Source organism: Vanellus vanellus (genome assembly GCF_965231255.1).
Source record: "Vanellus vanellus genome assembly, chromosome: 9".
Lineage (NCBI taxonomy): Eukaryota > Metazoa > Chordata > Aves > Charadriiformes > Charadriidae > Vanellus > Vanellus vanellus.
The window spans coordinates 5,233,475-5,257,521 of record NC_138914.1 but is presented as its reverse complement, the minus strand read 5'-3'; the positions used below and the strand labels follow the sequence as shown (position 1 = coordinate 5,257,521).

General features: G+C 48.2%; 1 protein-coding gene across 1 annotated transcript in view; it reads left to right on the top strand.

Moving 5' to 3' along the window:
• Positions 1-4,475: 4,475 nt before the first annotated feature.
• Positions 4,476-24,047, top strand: part of FRMD4B (FERM domain containing 4B) — a gene marked incomplete at its 5' end in the record, with an annotated part of 65,255 nt that continues 45,683 nt past the window's right edge. Inside the window, 4 exons of the mRNA XM_082487693.1 lie at positions 4,476-4,541; positions 5,301-5,395; positions 8,081-8,173; positions 12,165-12,249. Of these exons, the coding sequence (XP_082343819.1) occupies positions 4,476-4,541; positions 5,301-5,395; positions 8,081-8,173; positions 12,165-12,249 (339 nt within the window). The remainder of the gene's footprint in view (positions 4,542-5,300; positions 5,396-8,080; positions 8,174-12,164; positions 12,250-24,047) is intronic.

Sequence of the window (24,047 nt, the reverse complement as noted above, 5' to 3'; positions counted from 1 at the left end):
TGCCGCTACTTATAAGTTAGGAGGGCTGCAGAAATGCAGAGATACCAAAATATTACATTGGACAGTGTTTGTCCTCCTTTTCATTCCTCTCCGTGTTTGAGTTTTTATCGCTTACTTGTGCACAGAGCATACAAGTGACTCTCTAAAAATGAGAGTCCAGCATGCCGGTAGCTCAGTATGGTTTTGTGTTACGTTGCTCCCCTGATTTCCTATTGGGAATGAGATGATGAGATACAGGGATACTTGATGAATTTTATGTGGCTGCTTCTTTTACTGGATAATAGCTTAAATATTTGCAGGCTTTTAAAAATAGCTGCTAAAAAGACCAATTTAGGGGCATGCTGCAAAAACATAACAAAAGTGTTTATTTGTACAGACAATGCAAAATCAATGAGAATAAGCTGAAAACATAGATGTGTTCATATATATTTCAGACTGCTCACGCCACCTCTTAACTGAGCCAGACAGCTGCGCTCATCTCGTGATGGATTGGTCCAACTACATAGAAAATCAATTATATTGTTCAGATTAGCAAGGCGTACTGAATTAAAGATGAAAAGGTATCTGCAAGGGGCTCTCGGGTGTTGGGAGTCTGACGAGCTCTCCCTGAGAACTGGGGAGCCAAACACAGGTCCCTTCCCAGAGCCCAAGGAAACGGCCCTGCGAGCGGATGAGCTGCGGGGAAATAAATCACACCGGTGTCATCGGGGAAGTTAAAAACGAGTCCTTTGCTGCTTCGGCTCCAGGAACTCAGGGTCTCTGGTTGCTGAGCTGGAGGCACTCTTCCATAGCCAAAATCCAGTATGTCCTGTGATGCTATGGTGGTGAAGTCCTCTTTTTGAAGCTCCCCAGCTCTTCTTCAGGCAAGAGGAGGGGACCAGACCGTTGATACCCGTGTTGGAGCGTGTGGCATTGCTGCGCTGTGGTCATGTCACACCACTGCGTCACTGCGCTGGGACAATATGGGGCCGGTGGAAGATGATTGATACTCCAAAGTTTGTGAGGTGGTCTTGCGGCTGCGATAGCCTCTGAAGCTTTTGGTTCTGCCCCCTGTGTGAACGAGGCTTGGAAAATGTGAGTACTGTGTTGTATGTTGAAGCCCTGTCTGCATGGGGGAGCAGCTCCATGTGAGGAGAAAGTTGTCTCCTGGAGAAGATCTCTCTGGTGGGCGACATTCCTCATGCAGGATGGGCTTCTGTTGCTCTGTGGTAGTAACTGGGAGTGATTTGCTTCTGATTGTGTTTGTAAGTACAGAGTAAGCCAAGTGAAGTGCTCTCTGCCCCATCAGGAATGGGGTGGGGATACTTGGAGTGACCTCTCGCACAGCTGTGGAAACCAGGGTGCTGGTTGCTGGAGCCTTGGGTCTGCAAGAGGAGGATGAGGGCCGGTGTTTGGACGGTCCTAGTTAACACCGCTTTGTTTTAGGGGCTGGAGCCTGCAAATGCAAAGCTGGTAGTCACCCCGGCAGATTTGCGTTCCTCGACTGGGCTGTGGTGCCACACAGTGAGTACCCGTGTTGTGGAGTACCAAGGTGGAGAAGGCATCTTAACAGGGATGTAGCCTTGCTAAGGGGGGCAGAGGGGTGCAAGCAGCAAATAGAAAGGGCTCCAGAGACACCTTCCTTCTTCCTTGAGCTATAGGCAGCAGCAGACGTTTCATGGCCCTGGACAATGCTGTCATGTCCCACCACGTGACAGAGCATTCCTGGGGTGACAGGAGCCCATCGCCACATGGGGATGTGTGCGGGAGCTGGCAGGTTTGTCACAAAAATGGCATTTCACTGTGCTTTATTGCCGAACAACCTGGTGTCTCCTGCAACTTCTTCATTGAGCTTTGCAGGGCTCTGGGAAGCAGCTGTGTGATTTGTTCCGAGATGAGATTCCTGGAGAATCAGGTACTAAATGTTAACCGTATCTATATCTGTAAATCAGACTTTGAGCTGTGTCCTTATGTTTTCTCATCAATAAGATCAGGGATAATTATATCTTGCCTATCTTCAGGGGTGTTGTGAGGTTTAATTACTTTACTTTTAAGGTGCTTTGCAGTTACCTTGGATAGCTGAATAGAAGCAGATTATGGTTGGTATTTCTTTTATGTTTTAATCTTCCCGGCAACCTTCCTTTCTCCTCAGCACAAGGCTTTGTGGATGTGTTTGCTATAATAGAAACCTTTTTTACTTAACAATAGACAACCAAGGCAATTAAAACAGTCAGAAGTGATTAATGTGATTTCACTGGGTGAAAGCTAAAGCAGCTAGCAATTAAATAATGGCAACCCTTGTGCTATCTCAGAGCAACAGATGGGGAATGATTTAAAAACACTATTGGATCAGACACTTCGCAACAGGGGCAGATTGGTAACAGTATGTCAGAGCCAGAAATATGCACCACCTTGAAGGGTGTGCTGATGAAATGATTAATTGATGGTAACATGCGACTTATTTATGACTGTGCGATGGCAGACCTTCAGCTCTTGGGAACAAATGGACCCATGATCAGATCGTAATGGATTTAAGGGCTCCAGGCGGCGTGTGGGTGAGCGGATAAATTGCAGGGAGCGTGCTGGAAGCTGGAATTGGGATGCTGCAGCTTTGCTCCCAAAACCCGAAGGATAAAGCACTGGAAGGTGGTACCCTACTGGGAGCATGGCCCTGGGGCTGGTGCCTCCTGGGGGTGCAGCACCGTGGGGTGAGGCTGTGGTTTGCCCGGGGAGGGCATCTCTACCCTCTCCGTGATGGTGCAATCTCTGCTCTGCACTCCTGCACGCACAACAAATCACTCCTCACCTGGCGCTTCTCTGCAAATCCACATTCACAGCAGTAGGAGGAACGAAAAGGGAAGGGGTTTCTTCCAGCTAGACTCGCTCTGCAAATGGTCCTTTTACCCGGATTGCTGTTCTGATGGGCGATGGGATGATAGGTGTTTGGTTAGCGCCATGAGTTGTGAGCGCCATGAGTTGCCAGCGCTGGCGGCACAGATGCCATAGCCCTTTTTCCCGGACACTAGACAGAGTTGTGCCCGCACATGCTCATCTCTGACCTGTTTGCAGAGCTCCTCCGGAGGGGAGTTCCAACTGTGTCTTGGTCAAAATGAGCTCAATTAGTTGAAACAATAAAAGCTTTGTTAATTTGGCTTCTTACGGCTGGCTGGCGACAGAAGAGGCTGGGTCTCGGCAGCCCTTGCTGTGCAAACAGCCGGGCGTTGAAACGGGGGCAGCACCGTGGGGAGGTGACAGGTCTCTCCTCAGTTATACTGCAGTCAGGTATAAATTGTATTTATTTTTAAGTCTTTATAAGGTTTGGATGTGCGGTATCCTAGGGCAGGAGGTGATGGGGGTGGGGGTGGTGGCAGTGGAGCTCAGCCCTGTCCTTGTCCCCATCCCTGCGGAGCCAGAGGGATGAGAAAGGAGAAACCGCTGTGTGTTGCCATTTAATCCCTTTGGGAGCCCCTATCTAAGCAAACCACCCTCGGCCTCTGCTCACAGCTCAGAATTTATAGTCTGCGAGAAGCTTGTGCTGTCAGGAGAATGAGTTACTCTGAAGCTGGGAGAATAAATAGAAAAGCCACATCTCCTTCACCAGCTCTCACCCAGAGAGCGCTGCAACGCCGATTCTTGTCAAAGCCAGCAAGAGGTCCAGAATTAGAACAAATTTGAAATAATGTAAAATCTTTTCATGGAAATGCATTAGATTTCAAAGGGTGGATATTAAAAGGGCCTAATGTGCAGCTATTTCTGAATTGCTCTCCTCTTAAATAGAGAAAGACACGTTGTTTGCAAGAGATGAATGTGACGTGAAAGAAGTGGTCCAGATTTAATGTCAGAGGTTGCAAAGCTCATCCTGTTCTTCATCATTCACTTCAGGCACCTGTCTTGGCGTGTGCAGCCACCTATATAAGAATCTTATGGAGGCAATGCTTGTGAAAAGTTATCCAAGGGAGAGCATTAATGTGTCGGTAGAGACTCCGTCTAGAATAGAGACCAGATCCTCTGTCAACAGACCAAACCTAGGCTGACCCATCTGCAAGGAGGGTTGGACAGATGGGGGTTTCGTGGGTTTAGAAGTGGGCCCGGTAGAGTTAGATAATGCTTGGACTTGATGATCTTAAAGGTCGTTTTCAGCCATAACGATTCTCTGCTCCTCGCTGGTGCTGAAGTGGCTATGGTATAGCCAGGCTGGTTCATCCTCAAATTAAATTCTCACAGCACTTATGTCGCTCTTCTCTGAAGCCGAGTGCTGCGAAGCACCCTTCACTCTGGCTTGAAGCTGACAGGAGCGGCGAGTGCTGAGGCAGCTCCTTAGACCCCGAGTCCTTGGAGAAGGACGCGCAGCGCCAGTACGGGGTCGATTCCTTTATCCGTGCAGATTAAACGCTGGCTGCGTGCTGTCCGTGCCCCTGAGCCGCACGTGGGCCTGTGCAAGCCAGGGAAGGCGCAGGTCCTGCCCTTCCTCAGGGGCTGTGTTGCTGTCTTTGCAGATGACAGAGGGCCGGCACTGCCAGGTGCACCTCCTCGATGACAGGAACTTGGAGCTGCTGGTCCAGGTAAAGACCCCGTTCTTTTGGGCACCGGTAGCACGGTGCCATATTTCTCTGCTTATTTTCTTGAGCAGCCTTACTGGGGGCTGATGCGTAAGCGGTGTTTGAAGAAAAGTTCTCTCTCTTACTAGAGCAACTTGTAGAAGCGGAGGAAAGGGGCACACGTTCAGGCACGCGCCCCTCCTCGGACCTGAATTAGTGGGAGGGTTTCCCCTGGGCTTTGGCACACAGCGGGCGAGATACCCACCACCAGTTCTGCATTCAGCTCTTCATTTTTGCCAAAACCAAAAATACGGTGTATTAAAAGCACCCCTCGTGGTGGTGTCTTTTTGTAATTTAAAAGGGAAGCAAAAAGTGTATTTTGGGGGATGTGTTTTCTTCCCATAACAAAACCCAAAGCACGACATCTTCCAGTACACATATCTTTTTAATTGAAAAATCCCTCCTGCTGTAAGTGCAGGAAAGCCGTGAGCTTCCACATTCCTCCCCCAGAAAGAGGGAAGCAGCGGTCGGTCTGTGCACTTCATCAGCTTGATGTCATGGGTTAAGTACATCATTGCCTCCATGTTCCGCATGTCTCGCGGCTCCATGGAGACACCGTATCCGACTGCCCCGAGTCTGATGGAGCCGCTTCTGTACTGAGTTGTACAACAGGGTTTTAATGTGGCCGTGCGTACTTAAACGTCAGTATTTGCAGAGAAAATTTTTATTGTATATGAAAAGTCTGGACCGAAATGCATTAAATTATTTTTATTCTTTCAATAGCCCAAACTTTTGTCACGGGAGTTACTGGATCTGGTGGCCTCACACTTCAACCTGAAAGAAAAGGAGTATTTTGGGATAACGTTTATAGATGATACGTAAGTATGTTCATTTATTTCTAACAGGTGTGTGATTATTGCAATGCAAAACCTTATCCCCGACACCATGGCAGCTCAGCGTGATGGAAAAATGACTTTTTCTTTTGAAGAAAGATTTTCCTACCTTGTGCTTGTGCTGCTTGGCTAGAGAAAGGGGAAGGCACAAAACAGAAAATATTTGGGAAAATATCTTCTGGGCACAAACCAGAGAATACTTGTAAAATACCTTCCTGATGCTTTCACTTTTAATGTTTGTCTCACAAGGTGGAAAAATTGATTCAGCAATAATTTCCCACGTGAATGCCTTCAGCTTTCCTACTCTGCATTTTCAGTAACAACAAAAAGGTTTTGCGTTTATTTTCAAAGAGAATTGCTCCTATTGCTTTGCACTTTAATCTCAAACGTATTATTGAGTCTTTTAAAGCCGAACTTCCCCCTCACAGCAGTGAAATTTGAAGTGAGTCCTTCTCGTAAACAGCTTTCCTCTAGCTTCCCTATTGCTTTTAGATATCCACGCTATTCCGCCGACTGCCAGAAAGAGCTGCAAAAGCAGCAAATGCTCGAAACGCACAACCCTCCCTTCCCAGCAGCTGGAGTATTGCAAGTGTGTGGCGGTGTTGGGTGCAGCATCTCGCTGCCTGTGCCCGTCCCCTGCCACCCTCCGCCAGCGGCCGCTGCCAGCGGGCTGGGTGAGATGCCGTGGCCACGCTCCGGAGTGCCGTAGGAGATCCGCTTCTGCGGCGTTAACCCGGAGTCGGCTGGGTTAAATGACTTCTCAGCTGGTGTTTAGGCTCATCTGGCAGCATGGCACTGAAACGCTTCCCTGCGTGGGCTGGGTGCAGGACCGAAACCCGCAGGCAGGACTCTGCTCCCCAGGGTCAGCATCTCCAAAAGAGTTATCTCCAGGTCCCCAAAAAAGCTAGAGCAGAGCTGCTTAGGGCAGTGGGGAAGTGGCGTTGTGCACCAATACAGCCCCTAAATAACCCTCTGATTGTCTAATAGGAATAATATTAGTCCCTGCTGCTCCCCATTGCCACTGTTTACGGTGTCCTGGATGGAAGCCTTTGCTTACAAATCACGTCGGAGCCATGTTTGGGGCTGGTGCCAAGGCAGTTCCCATCTGCAGGTGTAGGACTGGCCCTGGGGAAAGCACTGGTGGTTTCGGAGCTGGTGGGAGCTGCTCACTCGCTCTGGGGCCCGACCGCAGCACTGCGTTATTTTTACCAGCCACTCTCATCTCGAGCTCTCCATAGAATATTTTTGCCACATCCTTGTCCTTTCAAGTGTTGGAAAAGACTTTCCTCCAGCTCTTCTGTAAATCCCTTGAGGATGGTGTTTGCACTTGGTTTATTTTATATTCCCCCCTCTCCCCCAGAAGAGCTGCCATGAAATTCTTCTGGAGGTTTTTGGTTGCTGGCGCTCCCTCACTGTGAGCTTTAAAGTAGTGCCAGGGGATTACCTATAAACTGTTGGCATCCCCAGAAACACCAGTGGGACTCCAGAGGCTGCTTTGGGTGTACGGGGTTGGGCTGGGTGCTTGGAGGGAGCCTGTGGCCTCTGGAGGGCACCCATGCCCCAGCCTTTCAGGGCAGCCACAGGCTCCTGTGTTCCCCCTCGGCCCCAGGGAACTCAAGAAGAGTGTTGGGGTTTGGGGGATTTTAGTTTTCTTTCTGGCTTCCTTCCCATTGCAGTCAGAGAAGCCGCTGCAGAGAGAACTGTTTTATGCACCTGCCTCATCTACCTGCCTGCAGTAAATCCCTCTGCCCCGAAATGGGGGTTTATAGAATCATAGAATGGTTTAGGTTGGAAAGCACCTCGAAGATCGTGGAGTTCCAACCCCCCTGCCATGGGCAGGGACACCTCCCACTAGACCAGGTTGCCCAAGGCCACGTCCAGCCTGGCCTTGTGCACCTCCAGGGATGGGGCCTCAACAACCTCTCTGGGCAACCTGTCCCAGTGCCTCACCACCCTCACAGGGAAAAACTTCTTCCTAAGGTTCAATCTGAACCTGCCCTCTTCCAGTTTAAAGCCATTCCCCCTCATCCTATCGCTGCATGCCCCAGTAAAAAGCCCTTCTCCAGCTCTCCTGTAGGCCCCCTTTAGGGACTGGAAGGCCGCAATAAGAGTGGAGCCTTCTCTTCTCCAGGCTGAACAGCCCCAACTCTTCAGCCTCTCCTCATAGGAGAGGTGCTCCAGCCCTCGGATCATCCTCGTGGCGCTGTCTCGCTGGGACTGGGGATGGCTCAGAGCAGGAGGAGCCGGGGATGCGGCCGCAGAGCTGTGTGATCCCCATGCAGCAGAAGGGATCGGACCCGTTTCTGCTGCAGGCAGACATCCAGCCTCTGCTGCAGATCAGATCCTCTCGCAAGCCATGAAAAGTCAATGGGAGCATCCCCATCTATAGCTACATCAAGAATGTTTAGTTTTTCTGGGTGCCATGCTATGATTTTTGTACTGCAGCTGAAAATACAACTGCAAAGAGCGTTCTCTAATGTCCAAAAGTGAGTTACATCAAAATCTCAAAAGTTAGGAAAAAAGGAAATAGTTGGACGAGATGTTTGCCTGCCTCAGAGCTGAATCCTGTACTTTTTAAAGTAACACTTGGTGTAAACACGAGCACTGAAAAGAGCCCGTTTCTGTGTTTCCCGTCCCAGTTTTTAACCACCTCCCACCCTGTTTCCGCAGAGGTCAGAGCGTCTGGCTGCAGCTGGATCACCGAGTCCTGGACCATGACTTGCCCAAGAAACCAGGCCCGGCCACTTTGTACTTTGCTGTTAGGTGAGCAATTGTTTCCACAAAGAAAACATTACCACTTGGGTTTATTTATCACCAGGGGTTTTTGTTTAAAAGAACTGATTATGGGTTTGATAAAGGAAGTAAATGTCAAAGCGATATATTATTTTTAGAAGGAGATTAGGTTCTGGATAAGTGCTGCTCTCTTTTGTATTTAACTATGAAATAAAGTGGTTTGGAACCTGCTACTTTTTAAACTGTTACTAGGACATTGCTCCAGGAGTTTGTGTGTGTTGTTTTGTTTTGGTTTTTTTTTTTTTTAAACCCATATTTTAAGTATCTTTGCCTGACTTGTCTTTAATAGTGCTAAATTTTAATACAGTTTGTTTAAACGGTTGTCCTTGCTTTTTCTTCTTATGTTTACTTAAGGGTTGTCTGTACTTGAAAGGGATTGCTGATGGCTTCTTTGCTCACACAGCTTAAGCCAGTCCCCAGGAGAGAATAAAATCCCTGGCAAAGTGATGGTTTTGGCCAATGTAATTGCATTACTTTAGGGCTGTTGCTGGCAAAGCTCTGCTGGTTAAGGGCCTGAAAAAACCCATGTCCTACAAGACAGAGCTGTGCTGGCAGAAAAGACCAAGCATCATATTCTTAATATTGTTGGAGGTTTTTTGTTTTCCTCGCAGTCTATGAGGAAAATGAGAGCAGACTGACCTCATTCGCTTTTCACATCTTGGTAAATTTATGCCTTGTATGCTTAATTATTTGAAGCACTTCCAAGGCAGAGCCTCTGGTGTAGTTGGGTCGGTTGGCACCATTGCCTCGCCACGTCCTCCTCACTCTGGTCATTGAGTGAATGATTCAAACAAGCGGCACTTTGTTTTTGCTGAATATGTGCTTATCTGTGATGGAGTTCAGAGCTTCTCTTCCCTTCTCCACTTTTAAATGAAAGGAAAAAAAAAAAAAACCAACCCAATCCATTTTAAAAGGGATGATGGGCTCTTCAGTATATTCACTGTGTTTAAGGATCTGGGAGGCTAAAATCTGTGTCTACCCAAGAAAACTGTGAAGGCAATCGTATGACTTGAGCCTTTCTTTGGTTGGGATTAATGCTGTTAGCTTGTGATGTATATTTTGGCCCTCTCTGTCGCAAGATGGTCCTCTACGGGACAGGGTGTTCAGAGACCTGGGTGAGGATTGGGCTTGGAAAGATCAACTTCTAGAAGCTATTTTTAAGCCTGACTACTCCGGGGTCGCAAGATCCAAAACAAGCGATTAGGAGCCAGGGAGGTGGGCAGTGAGTGAGAAGCAGAGCAGGAGGAGGAGGATACAGAAATAATTAGCAATATAGAAACTGTCTGATCTGTAAAAAAAAAAATAAATATTCCAGCAGAAAAGCCACCTCAAAACCTGCACCTCTCTACTTTTTTGGGTAAGTAAGCAACTCCAGGCCTTTGCTCCATCACCCATACCTTTGGGTGGTTAGTTCAGACACTTATCTTGTGTGAACACACTTGCTTGTGTTCATAGCCTATTCCTTAAACTCACACGAGAGCACCCGAAATACACAGTTGTAGCTGTGTGTGCCCATGGCTTGAACAGGAAAGCGTGGTCAGGCGTGGGGCAGGTGGCATGGAGGGGTTGGGCACGGAGCTGCTCTTCTCATAAGTGGCAAATGTGCAAGAGCGTCAGTCCTCCATCTCTTTCAGCACGGCACTAGACAGTTTCCAGTAGCAATAGGGAAATTGGGGGGCATCCCCAGGTACCTGGTTATGACCCTCCTCTTGTTCACAACTCCCCAGCCCCGAGCATTTGTTGTTCAGTACTGAAACACGTGATAAATCCTTTCAGGTTTGAATTGTTTTTCTTCAGCTGGCATAAATTCAATCCAATTGGGTAAATTTACATATGGTATGTGTTGCTGGTTTAAGACTTACAGACTTAGGACTTATAAAAGTGTCATTCTAGTTCCAAAGATGCTGACAGCATCGGAAATAAAAGCAGAACATATACTTTACGGTGTTCCCAAACATGTCTGTCATGCCCCGAGCATCCTTATCTCTGTGGTCCAGTGTTCCCCATGTGTACCATGGTGATAAGAGCGTACAGCTTGTACCATGGAAGAAATAGAGCACACAGACCTGGCTGGGGCAGGGGCAACACTTTCCCAGTGCCCTCTCCCTAAATCCATACTCTGTACCAGCAGTGACTGGGAGCTACCTCTCTGCAGAGCCAAGGGTACTGTGCTGCTTGTGAGGACATCAGCCACGTCTGACTCTTGGTTGAAAGAAAAGGCAAGTGCAAATGAGGTCATTAGTTGAAAATCACCTTTTTGGTGCAGCGGAGGGAGGAAGGCTTTAGCAGCCTGAGGAAGGTCCATGCCTGCCTGGCAGCAGGTTGGGAGAAGACGAAGAGTGGGGCTTCTGCCCTCTGATGCTCTGCGTTTCTGGAGAGAAACACTCCAAGTGTACTTAAAGTGAAATTTAGCAAAGCTGCTGGAAAAAAAAATATATCGGGTATCATCAAGAGAGGGTGGAAGTACCTGTGTTTTTTACAGTTCTTGGTGAAAGGTGAGTCATGGAAAGTAAAATAGCCTTTCCGATGTCTGGGGCAGGCTGCTGGGCTTGGGTCTGCCCCTTGGACAGGCTGCATGCCTGTAACACGGGCACATCATCTCCTTATCCTGCAGAGGCGTTCTGGGGCGTGCTTTAAAATTAATTTGATGGAACATGCTGTAGGAATGCAAAATATTAAAGCAATTACTATTTAATGTATTGCTTGTCTCAAGTCACAGCATAACTACTGCATACATTCCTAATGTGTGCAGCAGGTGAAGGCTTTACTCCTTCCTACCATGCACGCTGTGCTGTCGCTCTGGACTTCTTCCAATGTCTGGCAAATCACCTTCACCAAGAGATCAGTGACTGGAGCTTGAGACTGTCAGGAGCCTTAGGAGCGCCGTGGGGCTGTGGGAGGGATTGGCCTGGTTCTGATAAACATTGTGGGCTGCGTGGCCTTTGTTGACTATCCAACCCTCCTGCTATCAAAGGCGAGATGTTGAGAAGCCCTTGTGTGGTCTGCACTGCTGGGGTGATGGTGGCCCAAGTCTTTGCTTGGCTGGAAAAAAAGTGTACCTGCTGTCTAGCGTCGGGTGGGAGAGTCTGGACCCAACACATTCGTCTTCCATAAGGAGCTGAAGGACAGGTATCCTGCTTTCGGATCAAGCTAAAGGAAGATTGACAGGACCACGTTCACACAAATTTGTCTCTTTAAACTGACTTGGCAGTTCCACACTCCTCAAATTAAATGGTGTGGAGAAAACACATCTATAATGCATCTCAACACTGTTTGGTTTGATGCCCCGAGTGAGTCAGAGGAGGATGCAGATGGGTTGTGTGCAATTTTGCAGAGTGCCAGTGGTGTACATGATGTTTGGGGCAGCTCTATAACAAACTGGGGCCCATCTGCTAACCTTGGCTGGGCCAAAGTAACTAGTAATGGGATTGGTTTTTGTTGGTAGTGCCTCTGTGATGCACTTGAGGAAGACAGGGATGGGGAGAAAGGCAGCAAGCGCTATTGCAGAGTGGTGCCTGCAAAGCTGAGCCAGTTTGCAGCCTTTCCATGGCTTTAACAGTCCCGTCATCGTTAGGATGGTCGTTAGCACCAGGCCAGCTTCCCAACCTGCAGCACACCACTTGGAGTTACTTTTTCCACTTCTGTGTTTTTATCTGCATGGGAGGGATGGGCTTTGCTGCTTTAACATCTGACAGGGTTTTCAAATGAGATGAAAAGTCATCAGATATCTACAATCTAGCGAACAAGGAATTTGTTGTTCCCTGTGTGCTATTGGCCCACGATTTTCTGCTTGTTCCCTCCTAATAGGCAGGAAATTAAGTGCAGTAGCTCATAGTTCCTCTGTGCCGTTTTATTATTAGAGAATGAAACATTGAGGAAATTATCTGGGAGGAAGATGAAACCTATTCAAGAAAGTAACTGTTTGGGTTTTGTTTGTTTTTTTTTTTTTTTTAATTTGCAGGTTCTACATTGAGAGCATTTCCTTTCTCAAGGACAAAACTACAGTCGAGTTGTTCTTTCTGAATGCCAAGTCCTGTGTGCACCAGGTAAGCCCCAGTGTTCCTTTGGAGCTCTGTGCATCTCCCATTTATTGCTCCTCTGCCACCTTACACGGTCCTGCAAACTCAGTAGGAGCTGCGTCTAATTTCTAGATCTTATTGGAGTTTTAAAATCTCAGCGTGCTTTCTCTCCTCCTTCACTTAAATGCTGATGCTCCAAGCAAATAGGATGATGATGGTTTCCTTGCTCTGGTTTTGCAGCCCTGCTGTGTGCTCACTGCACTAGAATAAGTCTTAAATACTCAAAAGCTTTTAAGTTGTTTGAAATCTGGGTTGTAACTTCACAGGTAGGCTCTCAGTGGTGTATCCTTCTATCCATAGTAAATGCTCAAGGCGAGCACCTCTTTACTGATCTCAAGACGAATTTGTCTCACGAACGAAAGCCCTGTGATGAAGGTCCTACGCAGTGAACTTGGTTGCTCATTCCCTGATTTCCTGCCTTAATTCAGTGTAGTAGTAAGATAATAAACCCTATAAAGTAGCAATCAAAACTAGTTATTAAAATACTTATAGTTAGTCTCTGGTTAAGAAGCTTCCGCTGTTTTCTTGACATGTTTGAATTGGTAGAACATATTTTTAAAAATTACTTAGTGATATGGTAGCCAGAATCTTAAAACAGGGTTGATCTGCTGCAAGTTCATCTTGGTCTGAAAAAAGGGTGGTGTGGCCGCCACCTTTGGCGTGTCCCTAAGAACCAGTGGTGCAATAGCAGCTGCAGTTCAATGAACTTTACTTTAGCAACGCCTGATGTTTCTGGGATTTTCCAGTTAATGTCAAACTCGGGCATCTGGCTCTTTTTTTTAACTTGTGGCTCAATCAGTATAAAAGGGTCACTCAGTTCTTAAAACCTTTTCTTGGAAAACAATCCTGTGTCATTAGCTGGTGGTGGAGCTTGGTGTAACCGGCCAAAGTCTTCACCTTTAATATGCTTCACATTTGAGGATTCTTATTCAGCATCCAGTATTTGATATTTCATGCCAGGTTTCTGATCCCACCATAAAAGTGGCTAATAGCAAAGTTGTGACTGTGCTTTGTACAAGAATTGCTTTCTGGAAGAGTGGAGGAAATTGGGGCCTTTTTACAGAATGCTGAAGTTGTAAAGGTGTTTGAAGAACTTGGGGCCTCACTGGTTAAGATTAATAAAAAGCAACTCTCCGTTTGGCGTAGCTGCCATTTGAAATGAAGGGTCTTGGCAACTTGTTGTCATCTGTTTGGGGAAAACCGGAGCACTTGAAACAGAAAAAAATAATTTTGGAATTGGAAGATGGGTCTGGTTTTAGGATGGAATGTGAAAAATGCCACTGCTATCGAAACAAACATTGTCCACTTCAAAATGTTTGGTGTGAGTATATGTGTTTATGTATATGCATAAAGTGTAAGAGAAAGCAAAGGAAGAGAAGCATAAAAAAGCTTTCCTCGCTGATCATAGACACACATGTCATCAAACCAATCAGCAGTCACTTCTGACCTGGACAAATATTATTATTCAAGCAACATAACTTCATATTCCTGAAATGAAGCGCTGACAGCGCGAGAAGCGCTGATGATGCAGGGAGCGCTGCACTAAGCAGACTGCGCATCAGCCAGTGGCGTTCAGGGCTTCGGGAGCCGGGAGAGGTTTGAACGAAGGCTGGGTCACATTTTCCCTTCCGCGGCTTGCAAGGTGTGTGCTCTAATTGGTAACAACCCAAAGTGCCGCCTTCCCTGTTCCTGCGAGCAAAACTGCCAGAAGCACGGAGGGTTTTCGGTCATGTCCAGTTTCTGTGGGCAGCGGAGGGACGGGAGCATCGCTTCCTCCCAAGAGCAGGATCTCTGCGGGCAGCGCCGAGCCGTTCAAGACGTAAGGAAAGCCAAGAGCTCCCGCTCTGCCCGCGGCGCTTTCTGCTGGGCGGCTTTACAGCCCGGCTTCAGCAGGAGCCAGTTTGTTTACTTCCAGGATGCATTTGGTCCAGTGGCTTTTAACCTTCAAATTAAGTCTTTTAAAAAATATTTTATCCTACTTGGTAAACTTAAAGTCAGGCTCTGGGTTTTGCATAGCGCGCAAAGTGGACACGGAACCAATTCTCACATTTAAGCCCACGGGACGTGGATGAGAGGATGCGCAAAGGCACGTTGGCCGCACTCGCGCGGCGTGGCCGTCCCGCGGTGCTGCCAGGGAAGGAGGCGCAGGCTGACGGGGTCGGCTTCTGAACGCGAGCACATCCCCAGCTCCGGTGAAGCAAGTGGCTGGTGCTCACTGATGACAGCGAGGAATGTTCCCTGGCATTTCTCAGTCGTTAATCCAGCTCCAGGAGGTTAGACCTGCCTCAGCTTAGGGTGGTTTTTTGTTGTGGTTTGTTTTTTTTTTTTTTTTTTTCTCTCCTCTTCTCTCCCCTTTCCTTGCTGCATTCCTGGAGTGAGGAAGCCCCAGTGTCTCACAAAGCAGCAACCTACACCCAGCCCATGTGCTCGATGCACCGGCTGCACTGGAGGATGCCCTACCGCGGGGCCGTATCCTAACCTGGATCTTTGCATGAAGCTTCTGCTCTGTGTGGGTCAGGAATGTGGCTCAGAGGATAAACGCTGCAATACCTGAGGTGTGAGAAGACCTGCCTGGATAAGATTGCTTAAAAGCCAGTCGTGCTTTTTGCTTTCACAAAGCTGTTTCCAAACGGCAGCTTGATCCCCACAGGGGACACCATGTGTGTGAAAAGCCCAAATCCAGGGTGGTGCGGAGGCCTGGCGCTCGAAGGAGTTTGTGTTTGTGCTCTTTTGACGTTCCTGAGCACTGGCACGTGTTGACGGCACAGCAGGGTGTAGGTACCTGTGCTTCCATGGCTTGCGTGCCATGGAAAATGATGCTTTCCTGAGCAGTGGGTGAGTGGGTGATGTTGCCCCGTGTGCGAGATGGTGCACGTTGGTGCTCCTGCCAGTGTGTGGGACGCACCACGAGAGCCAACTGAAGGCTTGGGCAAATACAGCCGGCGCGTTGGCAAAGCTTCATGCCAGTCTCTCCTCTGGAGGGGATTTATCCGTGGCTTACCAGGTTCAGAGGCTGCATCATAAATGTACTTACAGTATTCTTTGAGAGATCTGCGGGCAATCCTGTGTGTGAAATCCTGGAAGTGGCCGTATCTAATCAAAGAGAATGGTATCTCCTGGTGAAGTCCGGCATCTCTGGGCTTAGGGTGGATCTGTTGGGCAGAGTGTGTTGGCTGTCTTGCCCAGGATGACTCCAAAGGGGTTTTGCTCCCAGCTGAATAAAAATTCAGAAGAAATAATATAGCATATTAAATATAAAAATTATTATATATTACAAAATATGGCTTCTGAAGAATAAATCATGGAATAAAAACCTGCATAAAAGTCCCGAGAACAGCAAAGACTGGTTTGTGCTGTGTAGTGCACAGCCACGCTGCTCTTCCTCACCTTCCTCACCACATTCCTTCCTGCGAATCTCTCTGTCCCTTTCTGCAAATCGGGTACTACTTTCCGCTGCCAAGGGCTGGAGGAATCTGAGGCCTGTGCGTTTTGCAACTTCTGTAGACATTTTGGCAAGGGGAGGGGCAGATAGACAATAAAATCTCTGCTGCCAAGAATGTATTTCTTTCTACTCCCCACCCACTCCCCCATCTCCGTGCTCTTCCATACAGTCAAAGCTCCTTTGTGCCTCTGGGGCCTCTGCTGCCACACGCCGGGTTTGTGCATCCTTTAGGACCTGTGTCCTTCTCAGTGCCGTCCCCCTCTCTGCTGTGCCCTCTGTCCCCTGCGAGCAGCTGGGGAGCTGGGGGGGGGTCCCCTTTGCCCAAAGCACAAGAGGGCCGAGACCTCATTTTTACTTTTGCAAATCATGTTTTAGCAGTGTTACAGTTCTGCACCCGGAGCAAAGAGTCACTGAGCACGAGGTGCCCATGGCGGCTCCTTTCCACCGCATCCCATCTTAACGCCCCAGCGCACCAGCACCGGCATCTTCCTTCTCCAGTGTGTAAAGTAACGCTGCTTTACGCGCCTGGAGAATAAACTTCCCTCCGTTGGAGCTGCCAACATGACCCATTCGGTGTTTTCTGGCCTTGCCCTCCCGGTGTCTCCGCATGTGAACTAAATGCAACATTTGCTGCTACGCTCATAAGAACGCCTGGTGTTTCCTCGCCGCTGGTGCGTGCATAAACCTTGGCCTCCAGCCGATATAACAAATGCTGCCAGTGCTCTCGCTCTACCCTCCTTTCATGTTGAGCTGCCCCTTTTTCCCCCCAGGTCTGATGCTGCAGTCCCCATCCCGTCTGGGTCCTGTGTGGTCCAGCCAGCTGCCTGGCTCCTGCTCTCCAGCATCCGTGCTCTTTGGGCTGGAGCTTGGAGAAGCCATATCCACTGCCAGGAACAGCTTGGGCCACCAAGCAGGAGGTGGGAGCTAGTAAAACTTAGATCTCCGGGTCTATGGAAGGGCCTCCCAGTGACTTAGTTGTAAGCTTATTTATGTACGTGTATTTGGGGAGAATGCAATGGCTGGAAAGATGCTTTGTGTATGTCTGGGTTCTATTTTCTTACGTGCTTCTCTTTCAAGGCTTTGAAAACTGCTGCCTGAAAACCTTCAGTGGTGACAACTTCAATTGAAAAGCTTTCTTTCCTGTCCCTGAATGTGAGAAGCTAGGTTTAGATTTATAGCGGTCTCTAAAATCTACTGTACAGCTGGAATTTAAAATAGTGGAAACCTCGCCTTTAGTTTCAGGTGAAATGGGTATCTCAGAATTGATGTGTTTGCACAGGGACAAGGGAGCTTTGTAACATGTTTGGTGTGTTATTGCACAGCCCATGACCATAGCTGGGATGCTGTTAAGGAGGTGGGTCGGAACTGGTCACGCACATGTTGATGATAAATTTGGAAAGATAAATTAGTCTTTTCTTCTTTCAAAACAGCCAAGTTTGGAAAAATAACACCCTACTTGGCTAGCAAAGCGCTGTCAAGTTTATTACGCATTAGAGCTAACCTCCATATAGCTCTGCAGCCATACGGTTGACTCTTTGCCAGTCCTTAAAATATGTTCTGTAAACTAAGATCTTGGTCAACTTGGCTGTGTTCCCCTTGTCCTCCCTGTATTTGGGTGTTGGCGGGGGTTCTTTATTTAATTTCCCATTTCTTTCAAGAACTTGAGAGAATTGCTTTAAAAAAAGCAAAAAGTTAAAGGAAATGGAAGTTTTCGCAGGAGTCTGTAACCCTGATGGCTTCGTGAACAGCAATGCTTGTGAGCACTTGGCAGCCCGAAGACCAGTGCTTACCAAGAAGAGCTGTTGAAACAGACCCCTGGTGTGAGCATAAAGCCTGGCCGGCTTCCAGCTCGTGGAGAGCAAAGTGGTCATATATCAGAGAGCTCTCGAAAGTTTTATAACAGATATTTCCTAATTCTCCTCCATCTCTCGGGAGAGGGGAGCGTTCCCATGCAGCCTCGTAACACAGGGTAGGCTGATGCTAGCCGAGGCTGTTAAACTACGCTCTATGCGTTGTCTGTACTTGCCGTTCTGCTCCTGAAGACAGCATGTGTAAAGCCCGGGACAAGGACCAGCTGGCCTTCTGCACCTCGAGGGCTGTTGTCTTCCATGGGTGCTGGTAGCCGCTTCCCTAGCCCAAATCGCCCAGCAGCACGTCAGCAGATGAGGAGGATGGAGCATGGTTATGCCTGTGAACAAAATGTGACAGGAGGAGGCAGGACTCCCATGAGGATGTAAGCTGGCAGAGCTCCATGGGGCCTCCCTACTCGTTACCCCATGAGACCTCACGTGGGGCTGTGCTGGTGGCTTGGGAGGGACTTGGCCGTGGTGTGGGTATGGTCAAGGGACTCTACACAGCACCTCTAAGCACGGTTGATGTTGGTCCAAGGCTGCCTGCTGTGAAGGGTGATGGTGCCCCAGGGACTTGAAGCTCTTGCCAGGGGAGGTGTAGGTTGTGTTGCAGCTGGACTCCATTGTATATGAAGGCTTAATTGGTTTGCAGGCAGTTTCATACCTCGTGTCTCTTGATGCAGTCACCTCCTCCTGGGTCTAACTACCAGCATTAATTGCAATGGAGAGTTTTGCACCTTTGATCTCCTGGCCACAGGATAAAGATGCTGCGACAGCTCAGCCAGGTCTGTTGTTGGTGTGTGTTGGGTATCTCACTGCGATGCTGTGGTAGGAAAGTGAAAGGCTGTGATTATATGTGAAGTCTAATGACACTTGCTGTATAGCCTGGCTTGCAAACAGGGAAGTCTATGTCCTTCCCCCATTCTCTGCTTTTACTCTTAAATTAATGCAAAAAAAGGAGCACTAAATGTGCTTCTGTTGCACTGACCTGTGTAGCCGAGTCAGAGTAGCTCCTGCTGTCCCTGGAGTTTCATCTAAGCGTTGGCTGAAGCACAAAATTTCAGCAAGGGAGATGGATGAGGGTGGCTGGCAGAGACAGCAAATAAAGGGTGCAACAGAGAAACCTGAAGCTTTTGCTCACCATGAGACACTACCAGCTTTTCTCTTGGCTGGGTTGGCCTAAGCCGCTGAGGTGGGAAACAGCAGGTCCTGCCAGGAGAGCACCACGGCAGCTGCTGCACGTGCACTGAGCTGTGTTCAGTCTCAGTTCCTGCGCTCTCTCTCGTGGGTAGGAAGGGCTGTGGGGCTCTGGATGAGAAGAAAGGTGTCATGGACCATCTAAATGCTGTGAAACAGCTGTGAGGTCTCCTGAGCCATCCAGGCTGCGCTCCCCATGGGGTAAATGGAGCATGAGTGCAAATAAGCGCCCTTTTGAGGAGGGTCAGAAGGACCAGCCTTTAATTTGCTCCTAAAAGGGCTCCTATTCTGCATCTCCTGCTGGTTTAGTGCTTTACTTTCCCTCCCTGATGGGCTGTAAGCGGACACTTGCTTTGCTATGCTTTTTCTCAGCCCAGTGTTTCTGTCTTTGGGTAACTGGTCCCAGTTGAGATGCTCAGCAAAGTTTGGAACTTCTGATACAGAAAGGAATGGGATGGGGATGGGGTGTCCGGTACGTCGCAGGGCAGCGTGAACAGCAGGTGACACCACCGGGGATTGAGACGTAGGTGTGAATGCCGGCAATCGGTACAGGTGCTTTAAAGTTGGAGGGTTATTCGTTTGCTGCCATTGTTTGTCTCGGTGGTATAATTACCCAGCGCAGCCATGCCGACAGGGCGAGTTGTTGAATTGCCTGACCTACTTCCTCCCATGCTGCTCAACTTGTGTCGTGGAACAGGTTGTGGCCAACAACCCCTCCCCTCCCCAGCCCGTCCCCGGAGCTCAGGCCACCTCTCTGCGCCCTCTGTTCCCAAAGAAACCTTCAATGCTGAAAAGCTGCTGAGCTTTCTGCACTGCAGGGACCTGCCTTTGCGTCCTCCGGCTGCCAGGACACATCGCGGGGGTGCGGGAGCTCTTGTGGGACGTCATGGCGGTGCTGGGTAAGGGCACAGACGCTGGCATCGCCTTCTTCACTTGTGCTGCGTCCACACCCAGCTAATTGCCTCCCTCGGTTTGAACATCGTGTCATACGCATTCGGATCCTTCCTTTCCCTCTGTCTAATTGCACCCTTCTTTCTCTCAGCTGTTTTTTAAATCACCTTTCCATAATCATGGGTAATTGCATTCAATATTGTGGCTGTCTCGAGGCTATTCAATCATAGTGTGTGTATTTGGGGGCGTCTTTGGTTAATACAAATTTTTACAGGGGTTGGTTTGAGGGAAGAGGTGTGTTAGTATCTTAATTCTCAAATCTCCATGTGCAATGCTTTTTTTAGTCTTTAACCTCTGAAGGTTATGTGCTGTGAACAAACCATGTCAGTTTTCACGTCTTGCTCTGGCTCTAGAGAGTTAAAGATGATGGTTCCTCTGTGTTGCTTTTTTTTTTTTTTTTTTTTTTAATCTGAGTTTACAGTCTAAAGATTTGCTTAGCACAGTTAATGCTCATCTGACTATTGTCATTCTTGATCTGTGTTTTCATCAGGATTTCAGACTTGTATCTCTGTGACAGTAATTCTAGTGTTGTTGCTGTGTCTAATGAGGGTTCACTGCTCTATTCATGACCGAGTTTGTGATTTTTATCACATTCATAAGTTCACAGCTGTGCAGCGAAAGACTTGAGCTCCTATTGGAATTGGGGGCTAAATTCTGCCTGTGGGCACTGAAGGCAGGAGTTGGTCTTTACTAGCTGCTGAGATAGTGACCTGTTCTTGCTGTGTGCAGTAATTGCCGCCCGGTTTGGACATCTGCTACAACCTTTTATTATTCTGATGTTTGTCAGTGTGACAAAAGCCACCACCTGAATCTGCTGGACCAAATGCAGTGTTTAGATAAGCCGGTGGCATTTTGGAGAGCTACTCAAGAGGCTGAATCTGTCTCGCTGGTTAACGTGATGGGTCCCTGTGCAAACTCTAATTGAAAAATATCAGTTTCGTCCCCTCCCTGGAGCTGCACCCACTAGTCTGCTTAAACTTATTTGCATCTAAAATGTAGAAGACTCAGATTCCATTATCTGAATTACATCCATCTGCTTAACCTCGTGCTAGTGACCTCGTTCCCGCTTGGGGTGGATCTAGGAAAACCTTCCATCTCCATCTTCAACTCGCGGCCATGAGAGCAGTCGCTGCCCTGGCTCCCAGGGCCCCCCCGCCTGCTCACTGAAGTCTCTGCTTAAATTAGTCTGGCAATTGCAGGGGTTGAAAATGAATCTTCTTACAGCCTTTTTTCCCCATCTATTTTTGAAATCTGACCTTGCTGTTAAAGCGATGCTGAAACAGAGACCCCCATCCGCCGGCCTTGGGGCTGAAGGATGGTTATAAAATCAAAATACTGCCTGAGTTAAGTGGGAAAAGTCATGGTCCTGAGCTCCTGAGTGACACATATCGCTGTATGGGTTTGTGTCAAGCCAAGGGCTGTCCAAACTCCTCGACGGCCCAGGGCAAGGCTGGATTACATTGTGGCCAATTGGGGAACCAGATGGCAAATAATTTTATATTATGATGGGAAATAATTCCAGGCTGGTGAGGGAATTCTCCAAGAGACTGTCAACTTGTATACGGTCTGTTAGAAAAAGGCTGAGCTGGGCTTTGAGACCCCTTGCTTCAAGTCCTTCCTCTGCTACTTAGCTACTGCGTGACCTCCGGGCAGTCCCTTTGCCTCCCTGCATCTCTTTTTCTTCGTTTATTTTCAGCCCTTTCAAAGGGTGGGTGTTCTCCTGATTGCTCTTTGGGGTGGGTTTTTTTTTGGTGCAGAGCTTCCCTTAGAATGGCCCCAGTCTCCTGCCACTGTTACTGTATGGCGATACGTGGTGATAATTAGAACTGGTCTAGCCCGTTCTGAGGTTTGCAACAGCTGGAGAACCATGGTGGCAGCCCTGCGCCTGGGATGTCCTGTTCGTCCCCTCTGCTCTGGTCAAGATACCTTCAGTGTCCAGTTTGAGAGAGGTCAGGTTAGGGAGGACCTTCTGACCCCTTGGCTCCTCAACACAGCTTCTAAGCAAACGCGTTCAAACCTGAGGACGTTGGCACAGTAAAACCCTTGCCATGAAAGCAGGCTGAAACTTCATCACCTGAAGAAGGCAGTCCCCCTTCAGCCTGGTTGGTCTTCTAAAACCCTAAATGAAGGGGTTTGTGGGATCGACTTTTAACATTTGTGGCAATGCCATAGCAGCCTGGTAAAGCGACCAGAGTTTCTTAACGCTTGTATTAAGGCCCAAGTAAATAAACACAGAAAAGCAGCCTCGTAATTACTACTGCTAATTAGTTAATGGCTGTGAGGTGCTTTGAAGATGAAAAGTGAAGAGGTGCTGGGTTATTAAGTCCCGAACGCCCCTATAACACCAGGAGCGGCTATTGCTGTGGGTCAGCAGAGACTCGCTGCTGCGGCAGCTCGCCCGGTGCTGCAGAGCTTCCCTTGGAGCCGGTAACAAAGCCAAGGGCGCCTTTGATGTGAGAATTGCGTTTAGATATTTAAATCTGGCTGAGTTTCTTCTGTGCTCAAAAGCTGATGAGCCGCATGTAGCTGATTCTGCCTTGGGGCAGGGAGATGGTCATGGTGACCAGCTTTTAAGGTCCTTCTGGCCCCGTTTTCCCTGATTTTGTGGTCCAGGGACAGCTCTGCTGAACTAGAGCCTGTCTTTCCTGCTGAGCGGAGAGAGGTTCCCTGCGATGGCGTTGTCTCGTGTCTGGGTTCCCTGCCCGCCGGTGCGGCAGAGCGCGGTGCTGGGATGACCTGATCTCCTGTAATCCTTCCACTGCCACAGTTGGCTTCAGAGGCTTTTTGAGCAGATGCAATATAAGCTAAAAAAAAGGCAGCTCAGATGCGCATGACAAAGACTAACCCGATACAGACCTGGAAGTAACATACTGCCCTAAAATTGCACCTACGTGAAGAGTTTGTGGGCTGCAATCCTTGCCTTTTCTCTTAAACTTCAACATGAAAGAGATCTGAAGGACGGATGAACTTGAAGCTTCCCCTCCTAATTTGTGATGTGCCCCTCCTCTTCTTCTAATAAAATATGTCTGGGAATGCTTTGGAGGCTACTTCTGCATAGCTGTTGCCACACCTGTTGGGAAGGGGAAATTCCTTGTAGTCTGCCATTGAGGAGCAGCCCGGGGGAGCGCTGCTGCTGGAATGTTTTATTGATGACAAAGCTGGCAAAAAAAAAAAACCAAAACCAACTTCCTTTCCATGAAAATTGAATTATTTGTTTGTTCGCTTTTGAATTTGGTCTCTGCGGGCCAGACCTGCAGCTGTGGTAAATTAGCTCAGCTCCAGATGTGCCCTATATATTTTGAGATGTCATTTCCCTGTATCTGTATGCAATTCTGTGGATCTTCCCGCTACCCTGATTTTGGCACTATTTCAGCTTTTGGCCTGCTTTGTCCCCTCATCCGTTCTGGGGACAGGGGATGTGTTGAGATCCTGGCGGCCGGAGACTGGCATCATGTCTACTATCTTCACTTGCAGAAGATCAATAAGGAAAAAAAAACAAATCTCTGTGTTCATGGGGTGGTTCATGGGCTCAATTTTGTCCTTTATACATGATTTGTGAGATGCAGTAGGTGTAAGGGGTAGCTTTGATAATCCAAGAGTGCAACTGTAAGTGCATCTCCTTTACTCTTCCAGTGCTACTGCTGGTCCCAGTGTAGAACGAGGACCAGGGGTTTTGCTTGTAAGAAACTAACTTTGAAAGATTTGCACTTAGGCATGCAGTTAAAAAAAAAAAAAAAAAAAAAAAAAAAAAAAAAAAGAAGGATCCTCATGTAGTTTTGATGTTTTTTGGCATTTATGAACTGCACACCTCTGAAGTCACTGAGTGCATAGTGCTGTCAGGACAGGACTGGTTGTGGAGTGGGATTGACACAGATTTCCAGCGTGGGGGTCCATACGGTTTTTCTGAACGTTGCGCTATAACTCCAGTTTACTTGCAAGAACTGGAGGCTGTAACCAGACCGTGTGGGGCAAAGGAAGCTTAGTTACGCTATCTTCTGATTAATAAGTATTACTTATCTAGCATCAGGGGTGTGCGTTCCACCATCACAACAAAGACCGGTGGTCCCTGCCCTGAGGAGGTGGTGTGCTTCAAGCCATAAAAATACCTCTGGTTCAACCCTGCCTCCCTGCTTCATGGCAAGATTTTTTCGGTGTGTTTTTGCAGCGGTGCGGCATCAGGTCCCCGGAGGAGGCGTGCGCAGTCAGATGCAAATAACGCAACCCAGCGTCCCGTAAAATGCAATAAAAGAAAGATTTGTAAAGAAAACATGCGAGGGCGAGAAAAGGGGGAGGGAGAGGGGAGGGTTTGGGGGGAGGAGGAAAGG